Here is a 9,027-nt window from a genome sequence, read left to right on the forward strand (position 1 = left end):
CAGGAGGTCGTGGGATTGATCCCGACCCTGACGCCTGCTGCTGGATATTTGGAGTTTGCGTCTCTCTCTCTCATCATCATCATCACGGTGGCTAGGAGATGTTAACTACCTCGCCTGGTATACAGGAGGTCGTGGGTTCGATCCCGACCCTGACGCCTGCTGCTGTATATTTGAAGTTTGCGTGTCTCTCTCTCATCATCATCATAATCACGGTGGCTAGGAGATGTTAACTACCTCGCCTGGTGTACAGGAGGTCGTGGGATCGATCCCGACCCTGACGCCTGCTGCTGTATATTTGAAGTTTGCGTGTCTCTCTCTCATCATCATCATAATCACGGTGGCTAGGAGATGTTAACTACCTCGCCTGGTGTACAGGAGGTCGTGGGTTCCATGCTGACCCTGACGCCTGCTGCTGCTGCTGTGTATTTGGAGTTTGCGCGTTTTCCCCGTTGTTCGCGCGGATTTTTCTCCGGGTCCTCGGTGTTTTCCGCTCCACATTTCGAGTGAACATCGCGCGTCTCGTGAGTATTTGTCTGCCGCTTTAAATTTCCAGACGACGATGACGACGATGATGATGACGACGATGATGACGACGACGACGACGATGAGCCCACTTCGTCGAGCTATCGTTTGCGATGGACAGGTCGCTTCTGAAAATGAACTGCATAGCTCAGAGGGGCCTTCACCTGGTAAAATAATTATAATAAAAAAAATTAAAAAATCTGCTTTTGTAGTTTTACATCAGCCATACGACAATAACACAAAGGAGAAGAGGAGGAGGAGGAGGGAGGAGGAGGAGGAGGAAGAAGGAAACTGAAGGCCGCGGCGACTGCAGCAAAGCCAGCAAGGGATTTATGAGGCCATCAAACACGGCTCATCTGACACGCAGCCCTTATCAGATCGAGATAAGCGCCGAGTCTCCCACCCCCAACTCTCCCTCGCCCGCCCGCCCGCCCGCCCGCGAGATAAGAGACTCCTAATGGCCATGTTCAGGCGCGCAGCAGCAGCAGGATCATCTCTTGCGCCATCGCTCATGAGGGTCCAGAGTTCACGGATCAAGAGGCCGCGGGCGACGGAAAATGAAGAAACGTTGGAGGTGCTTGGTGCGTGTGCGTGTGTGTGTCTCTGTGTGTCTGTGTGTGTCTTTGTGTGTGTGTGTGGGGAGCGGTAGTGTAGCGGTTAGCGCTACGCTGCGCTATGAACCTGGCGACCCGGGTTCGATTCCCGCTCACGGCCAACACCAAGTGACGATTGTCTGAACCGGTCCCGGACCTCCCCTAGGTCGAATCAGCCTCAAATGAGTACCTGGTGCGGTGTGCAGTAAACATCGCCACTGGGGAGACAAAGGCGGTCGGGCGTGGTACTGGCCACCCACCCCCTCGTGTACCGTTCTGGCCTTCATAGGTGCTCGCTAACAGCACTTGCCCCTACAGTCTGTTAAGGCTATATGGGGGTCGTTGTCCTTGGTGTGGTGTGGCTCATAATGGCTGTATCAGTGATACTGCGACAGAAATCTATTAATCACTCCACGCACACCCCACGCACAGCCCCACGCACATCCCACGCACACCCCACGCACACTCGCCACCCCACCTCCCACCTCTCCCTCCCTCGCGTCCCGCTACAGAGAGATTTCGGGGGTGATTTGTATTGTACGTCTCGTTTGTATTGTACGTCTCGTTTGTATTGTACGTCTCGTTTGTATTGGACGTCTCGTTTGTATTGTACGTCTCGTTTGTATTGTCTGTCTCGTTTGTATTGTACGTCTCGCAGGCCGACCGCCACACTTAGGTTACCATAAAAAAAAATATAATCGGAGGCTAAATGTCACGGGCTGAGAGGCAGCTCTCTCGCTCTCCATGCCAGTGAGCCATGCCAGTGAGCCATGGCAGTGAGCCACGATGTCCTCTCGTAAAGCCGTTGGCGATCGCGGCCTTCCTTCCCCGTAGCTCTGTCCATGAGATTTACCCAAGAACCTTGGGATTGGATACCTCCTCCCAGTGGCATCCCGGTGGCCCGCGGGCCACTGGCGTCCCCCTGGTGGCCTTTAGTGATGCCCTATGACGCACGGCTCCCGACAATACACAACAAATGCGAAAACAGCCCCCCCCCCCCCACCCCCATCATCATCGTTCTGCTGTCAAATCCCCAATGGTGTCAAATGCGTGGCGACCCTCACACGCTGATGATGTCTTATCGGCGAAAGTGGCCCCCCTCTGGAAATTAGTGAAGAACGCCGGTGTAACTTAATTCCGATGTCGTCCTTTTGTGGTGCCTCGACTGTTCCCAGACAAAGGCAGCAGTGGCGGTTTTTTGTACCGCCCGATCATCACGTGTCCTATCCCAGAAAGTCTACGTGTTAAAATGTAAATATTAAATACAATTTTTAAAAATATTTTGGGATTCATAACAACCACCGTTTCGTATGACCCAAAGTGCCTCCTTCACCCCCCATGACCCCCCACCCCCGTACCTTACCCATAATCCCCGTGTCTTCTTTGGGCCCCATGTTCCTCTCCAGGTCTTTCCCGTAACCCCCGTGCCTCCTCTAAGTCCCATGCCCCGCCACCCCTTCCGTGTCTCTCCCATGACCCCCGTGTCTCCTCTGGGCCCCATGCCCCCTCCGTGTCTCTCCCATGATCCCCGCGTCTCCTCTGGGCCCCATGCCCCCTCCGTGTCTCTCCCATGATCCCGTGTCTCCTCTGGGTCCCATGTCCCCTCCGTGTCTCTCCCAATACCTCCGTGTCTCCTCTGGGTCCCATGTCCCCTCCGTGTCTCTCCCAATACCTCCGTGTCTCCTCTGGGTCCCATGTCCCCTCCGTGTCTCTCCCATGACCCCCGTGTCTCCTCTGGGACCCATGTCCCCTCCGTGTCTCTCCTATGATCCCCGTGTCTCCTCTGGGTCCCATGTCCCCTCCGTGTCTCTCCCAATACCTCCGTGTCTCCTCTGGGCCCCATGCCCCCTCCGTGTCTCTCCCATGATCCCCGCGTCTCCTCTGGGCCCCATGCCCCCTCCGTGTCTCTCCCATGATCCCCGTGTCTCCTCTGGGCCCCATGCCCCCTCCGTGTCTCTCCCATGATCCCCGCGTCTCCTCTGGGCCCCATGCCCCCTCCGTGTCTCTCCCATGATCCCCGTGTCTCCTCTGGGCCCCATGCCCCCTCCGTGTCTCTCCCAATACCCCCGTGTCTCCTCTGGGTCCCAATACCCCCGTGTCTCCTCTGGGTCCCATGCCCCCTCCGTGTCTCTAATGACCCCCGTGTCTCCTCTGGGTCCCATGTCCCCTCCGTGTCTCTCCCAATACCCCCGTGTCTCCTCTGGGTCCCATGTCCCCTCCGTGTCTCTCCCAATACCCCCGTGTCTCCTCTGGGTCCCATGTCCCCTCCGTGTCTCTCCCATGATCCCCGTGTCTCCTCTGGGCCCCATGTCCCCTCCGTGTCTCTCCCAATACCCCCGTGTCTCCTCTGGGTCCCATGTCCCCTCCGTGTCTCTCCCAATACCTCCGTGTCTCCTCTGGGTCACATGTCCCCTCCGTGTCTCTCCCATGACCCCCGTGTCTCCTCTGGGCCCCATGTCCCCTCCGTGTCTCTCCCATGACCCCCGTGTCTCCTCTGGGTCCCATGTCCCCTCCGTGTCTCTCCCATGACCCCCGCGTCACGTCTGGGCCCCATGTCCCCTCCGTGTCTCTCCCATGACCCCCGTGTCTCCTCTGGGCCCCATGTCCCCTCCGTGTCTCTCCCAATACCCCCGTGTCTCCTCTGGGTCCCAATACCCCCGTGTCTCCTCTGGGTCCCAATACCCCCGTGTCTCCTCTGGGTCCCATGTCCCCACCGTGTCTCTCCCAATACCCCCGTGTCTCCTCTGGGTCCCATGTCCCCTCCGTGTCTCTCCCAATACCCCCGTGTCTCCTCTGGGTCCCATGTCCCCTCCGTGTCTCTCCCATGATCCCCGTGTCTCCTCTGGGCCCCATGTCCCCTCCGTGTCTCTCCCAATACCCCCGTGTCTCCTCTGGGTCCCATGTCCCCTCCGTGTCTCTCCCAATACCTCCGTGTCTCCTCTGGGTCCCATGTCCCCTCCGTGTCTCTCCCATGACCCCCGTGTCTCCTCTGGGCCCCATGTCCCCTCCGTGTCTCTCCCATGACCCCCGTGTCTCCTCTGGGTCCCATGTCCCCTCCGTGTCTCTCCCATGACCCCCATGTCTCCTCTGGGTCCCATGTCCCCTCCGTGTCTCTCCCAATACCTCCGTGTCTCCTCTGGGTCCCATGTCCCCTCCGTGTCTCTCCCATGACCCCCGTGTCTCCTCTGGGCCCCATGTCCCCTCCGTGTCTCTCCCATGACCCCCGTGTCTCCTCTGGGTCCCATGTCCCCTCCGTGTCTCTCCCATGACCCCCGTGTCTCCTCTGGGTCCCATGTCCCCTCCGTGTCTCTCCCATGACCCCCGCGTCACGTCTGGGCCCCATGTCCCCTCCGTGTCTCTCCCATGACCCCCGTGTCTCCTCTGGGCCCCATGTCCCCTCCGTGTCTCTCCCAATACCCCCGTGTCTCCTCTGGGTCCCATGTCCCCACCGTGTCTCTCCCATGACCCCCACGTCACGTCTGGGCCCCACGTGCCACCCGCGTCTGCTCCCCTTTGGGTCAATGCCCGTCTGGGCGCAGGTGCCGTTACGGGCAGGGGGTAGGGGGGTAGGGGACAAACCCTCGCACTCCCTCTCATCTCACCCTCTCATCTCGCATCCCACCCTCTCAACCCCTCTAAGGACCAATTAAGGCCATAAACGCCTCGTCGTTGCGTGATTGCGCGATCTTATCAGCGATTATGGCGCGATCTCGAAAGTTACGGCTCTGGTGTTTCGGGGCGGTGCCCTCGAGCAAATCGCGTATTTAAGGCGCCTCGTCGCAGCTGAGTCTTCACTCCTCCATCTCTCCGGCTCTCCCGACTCCTTCTCTTCTCCGGGCTCCGCCTTTCTTCCGTCTTCGTCTCTGTCTCCAGGAGAACCTCGTCAACGTCATGGCCGCCTTCATTGGAAAGTGGGAGCTCGAGAGCCAGGAGAACTTCGCCGAGTTCATGCGACTCAGCGGTGAGAGACCACTCTGCCACTCTACACCCACCTCCTCCTCCTCCCACTCCTCCTATTTCTGCTCTTCACTTTATCCTTACCTCGACCATCACCACCTCCTCATTCCCTCTCCGCTTTATCTTTACCTTGACCTCCTCCCGAGCCTCATTATTTTCTTGAGCTCATTATCATCCTCCTCCTCATCCCTTTCCATGACCTCCCGTGCCTCCACCTGACATCATTCTCCCAATCTTATTCTCTCCACCTCACCATCCTCGTGGCCGAATTTCATCGCAATTCCTGCCTAATTTTTTTTTCTGAACTCGTCCTGTTGACTTCCTTCCCTTGACCTTCTGATCATTATCCTGACCTCCTCCTCCTCTTCATGACCTCTTCCTCCTCGCCTCCACCTCCCTTGCACTCTTCCTCTTCATTTCACGTTGTCCTCATCATAATATCCTTGAACTTATCTTGACCTTGTGCCTGGCCCTGTGCCCCACCCCCCATCCCCCCACCCAACTTCCCCTATGACCTCCTCCTTCTGACATCCGCGCCTCCGATTAGCGCGGTTGGCAACGTACGGTGCGAAAGAAGCTCAAAACACGTACGTACATCTCTCAGAGGTGGCTCTGTGATGTCCGCTTCCGCGGGGCCCGTTGTCCAATACCGAGGAGCTGCACCGACATAAACTTCCCCTCCCCCTCCCCCCTCCGTCCCGTGCCCGGCTAGGTGTGCCCGAGGACGCGATCCAGAACGGCGAGAAGCTGGTGTCGCACACGGAGATCACGAAGAGCGGAGACGCCTTCACCATCTCCAACATCAACCCCAAGAAGACGCTGGTGAACACCATCACGCCCGGCAAGGAGTCGGACTTCGAGACCCTCAGCGGCAAGAAGGGCAAGGTGAGTGGGGGGTGGGGGGCAGTGGGGGGCTGTGTGGTAGAGAGAGCGGGGGGGGCAGCAAGAGATCAGCAGGAGGGGCAGCTGGAGGTGGGGGGGGGGGGTAGCGAGCGTGGTTTGGAGTGGCGCGGTGTCGCGGTTTTTTCTTTCTTTCACGAAACCATTTCAGAAATTTAGATGCAAAGGCGCGGGCCATGCAAGTGCTGGCGGACAGGGGCTGTCCGCCAGCACTCGCCTCTGGCGGACAGGGGCTGTCCGCCAGAGGCGAGCTCCGGAGTCTACAGCCCCGCGGGGTTACGATACCAGAGACAATTTCACGATACGGCGATTGATAATGAATGGGGATTAAATTTTGATTTAAAGCTTTCGTGACTGCAGTGATTCATAGTCTTGGTTCTTTCGGTAAAGTCACGTTGAAGGGAAACAATACAATAATAAAATATATATAACAATAAAATTATCACAACTGATGATGACTGTTTGTGTTACAGTCGAAACGTCGTGAGAATTGTATTGTTATATATTTTATTATTTTATTGTTTCCCTTCAGCGTGACTTTACCGAAAGAACCAAGAATATGAATGGGGTTTATTATAATTTTTTTTTGGGGGGGGGTTAGATCGTGTAAGTATGAATGTGTCGCCGTTAAGCCAACACCACCCCGACACAGCCACTTTAGTGAGGGGGTGTTGTCACGTGAACAAAAACGCGTCGATCCGTTACTGGTTGAGCACTCGTTGTGTGTTGGAGAGTTAAACCCATTTACCGCATTTGCAACCTGAGCATTGTGATGTCTCTCTGGCGACATGAACATCAACGACAAGCAGGTTCATCGGGGCGATTTGCCAGGATTGGGAAGCAGTCCTTCTTGCTTCACAGTCTTAGAAAAGAGTTGAGAACACAATCGGGTGTCATCACCGCCAGCCTATCAGGTGCGAAGATCAGAGGGGAGTTGATTGCGATCTCCTAAATTATAACGGATTATGTCAATCTGGAAATATGCCAGTGACGTCTTACCAGATGGGTTTGATCACAGTTGATCCAATATATGATGTTTTGAATAAGCATGCAATTAAAAGGCGTATTACTTAACAATACGTTTACAAGACAGCGCTAAGCCGGTAGCTGTCAGAACGGTTCCAATAAAATGTGTTATTTCTCCTCAATTTCAATAAATTGTTTGCACTGAGCGCCACCTTGTAACGTATTCGTCCCCTAAATACATTATTGTTTTTAATAATAAGTGTTGTTGATGTTGACATGGAACGAGCTGAGTTGTTGTTGCTGGCTATGCTTGTGCACCACGGCCAACTCAGAGTGATTATTTATACTGGAGGAATCCGATGAGCTATAGAGCTCTTTGTAACATGTCCAGCAGCAGCAGCAGCAACAGCGTCACCAAATATAATGCATTAAAACAAATGAAAGGTAGATACGATTTAGAATTTTCATCATCATCATCATCATCACCACCACCATCGTTGTTGTGAACTTTCACTATTGTCATATCGTAAATGTATTTAGGTGAAAAGAGTTCACACTTTGAGGAAAATTAAATGAGGAAAATGGAAATATTCACTTTTTTTGTTGTTGTAAAATTGGCCACGGCGATAACCACGATCATCGCGACACGGCGATCTGCTGTCGAGCGGCCTCTAGTGGAGAGGCTCCCGCCCGGTAGCAGTGGCGGTGAGAGAGGGGGGCAGTTGCAGGGGCTGCGCCTTTACCCGTTGCGTCATTGACCCCCCCCCCCCCCGCTGCACCTCCCCCCCCCACCCCCCCCAGGTTCTCGTGACCCTTCAGGGCGACACCAAAATGGTGGCCCAGCTGCCCAACCTGACGCACACCTTGGAGATCGTGGGCGGCAAGTTGGTGGAGGTGAGGGCTCTACGGATCTCACTCACGGGGGGCACGGGCGGTGGCGGTGGCCGTGGGTGGTGGTGGTCGTCGTCGATGATGATGATGGTGCTGTGAGTGTCCTGGTGGTCGCCTCGATGGTGATCTAACCCAAAAAAAAACCTCTATTGTGGATGATGATGTTGGTGACGTCACATTCTTGGTTCTTTCGGTAAAGTCTCACCGCGTTAGAAGGGAAACAATAAAATAGTAAAAATATACAACAATAAAATTCTCACGACGTTTCGACTGCAACGCGAGCAATCATCAGCCAAGAATGTGAATCCCTGCGGTCACGAAAGCTTCAAATCAAAAGTTGGTGATGTTGTTGACCGTGCCCCGATGTTCTTCCGCTCCTTCCCAGACGCTGGATGCCGGCTCCGTGGTCTTCAAGAGGGTCAGCAAGAAGGTCTGAGTTCGACCTTCGAACCTGGTTCAACACCCGACCTCCTAACCCGACCTCAATACCTAAATACTGCCCCCCGTCCAGGTTAAATTCCACACCGCGTTCCGTGATTACCCCTTGAGCCGACAACATCGACATCATCGGCCCGTAGTGGTGATGGCATCGCTGTGACGTTGGTGAAGGTGACTTCCTCTGTGTTGTGATCCTGCCTCGACCAATAAACTCTCCGTTGTCCCCATTGATCTGTTGCCGTCTGGCGTGTCCGTGATGGTTACCGCGGTGATGGTCGTGATGGAGATGATGATGATGATGTTGATGCTGATGAAGATTGCTGCTCTTGAAAGTGACTATGATTATGATGGTGGTGGTGGTGGTGATGTTGCTGGTGATAACTACGAAGGATCGCTGATGGTGATCCATATTGATTGTGATGATGTTGAGACACTGGTGACAATGATGGTGGTGATGGTGATGATGATTTTGTTGCTGATGCTAATGTTATGGGTGATGGAGACAATGATGATGTTTATTGTGGTGGTGATGATGTTGCTGATGATGACGTTAATGTTATTAATGACGGTGATGATGTTGTTGACGATGGTGATGATGCCGCTGCCAGTGGCAACAATAATGATGATGGTGGTGCTGGTGGCGTGGATGATGACTTGAGTTGTATGGTGGTGGCAGTAATGATGATGATGTTGATGCTGTTGATGGTGGTGGTGATAATGACGAGGATCATGGTGATGATGATGGCGATGTCTTAATAAC

General features: G+C 54.7%; 1 protein-coding gene across 2 annotated transcripts; it reads left to right on the top strand.

Annotated features, from left to right (window-relative positions):
- Positions 1–969: 969 nt before the first annotated feature.
- LOC116951374 (fatty acid-binding protein 1, liver-like) lies at positions 970–8,719 on the top strand. Of its 2 annotated transcripts, none has more exons than XM_032969907.2 (5): positions 970–1,096; positions 4,989–5,076; positions 5,785–5,957; positions 7,740–7,832; positions 8,215–8,719. In XM_032969907.2, exons 1-5 carry the CDS (start codon positions 980–982, stop codon positions 8,263–8,265), a joined length of 522 nt encoding a protein of 173 aa, XP_032825798.2. In that variant the 5' UTR covers positions 970–979; the 3' UTR covers positions 8,266–8,719. The 2 variants fall into 2 exon arrangements, with proteins under 2 accessions (XP_032825798.2, XP_032825799.1); XM_032969908.2 differs by having other exon boundaries at positions 983–1,103; positions 8,215–8,718.
- Positions 8,720–9,027: the final 308 nt, after the last annotated feature.

The sequence above is a fragment of the Petromyzon marinus genome, chromosome 43 (genome assembly GCF_048934315.1).
Source record: "Petromyzon marinus isolate PM22_M1 ecotype Great Lakes invasive population chromosome 43, UKy_Petmar_22M1.pri1.0, whole genome shotgun sequence".
Classification (NCBI taxonomy): Eukaryota; Metazoa; Chordata; class Hyperoartia; order Petromyzontiformes; family Petromyzontidae; genus Petromyzon; species Petromyzon marinus.

What these genes read in the sequence shown, in the direction of transcription:
- LOC116951374 (XM_032969907.2), top strand. Translation starts at nt 980, where the DNA reads ATGGCCATGTTCAGGCGCGCAGCAGCAGCAGGATCATCTCTTGCGCCA. An exon ending in TCAGCGGCAAGAAGGGCAAG is followed by an intron (nt 5,958 to 7,739) that starts GTGAGTGGGGGG and finishes CACCCCCCCCAG; the next exon opens with GTTCTCGTGACCCTTCAGGG. An exon ending in TGGGCGGCAAGTTGGTGGAG is followed by an intron (nt 7,833 to 8,214) that starts GTGAGGGCTCTA and finishes GCTCCTTCCCAG; the next exon opens with ACGCTGGATGCCGGCTCCGT.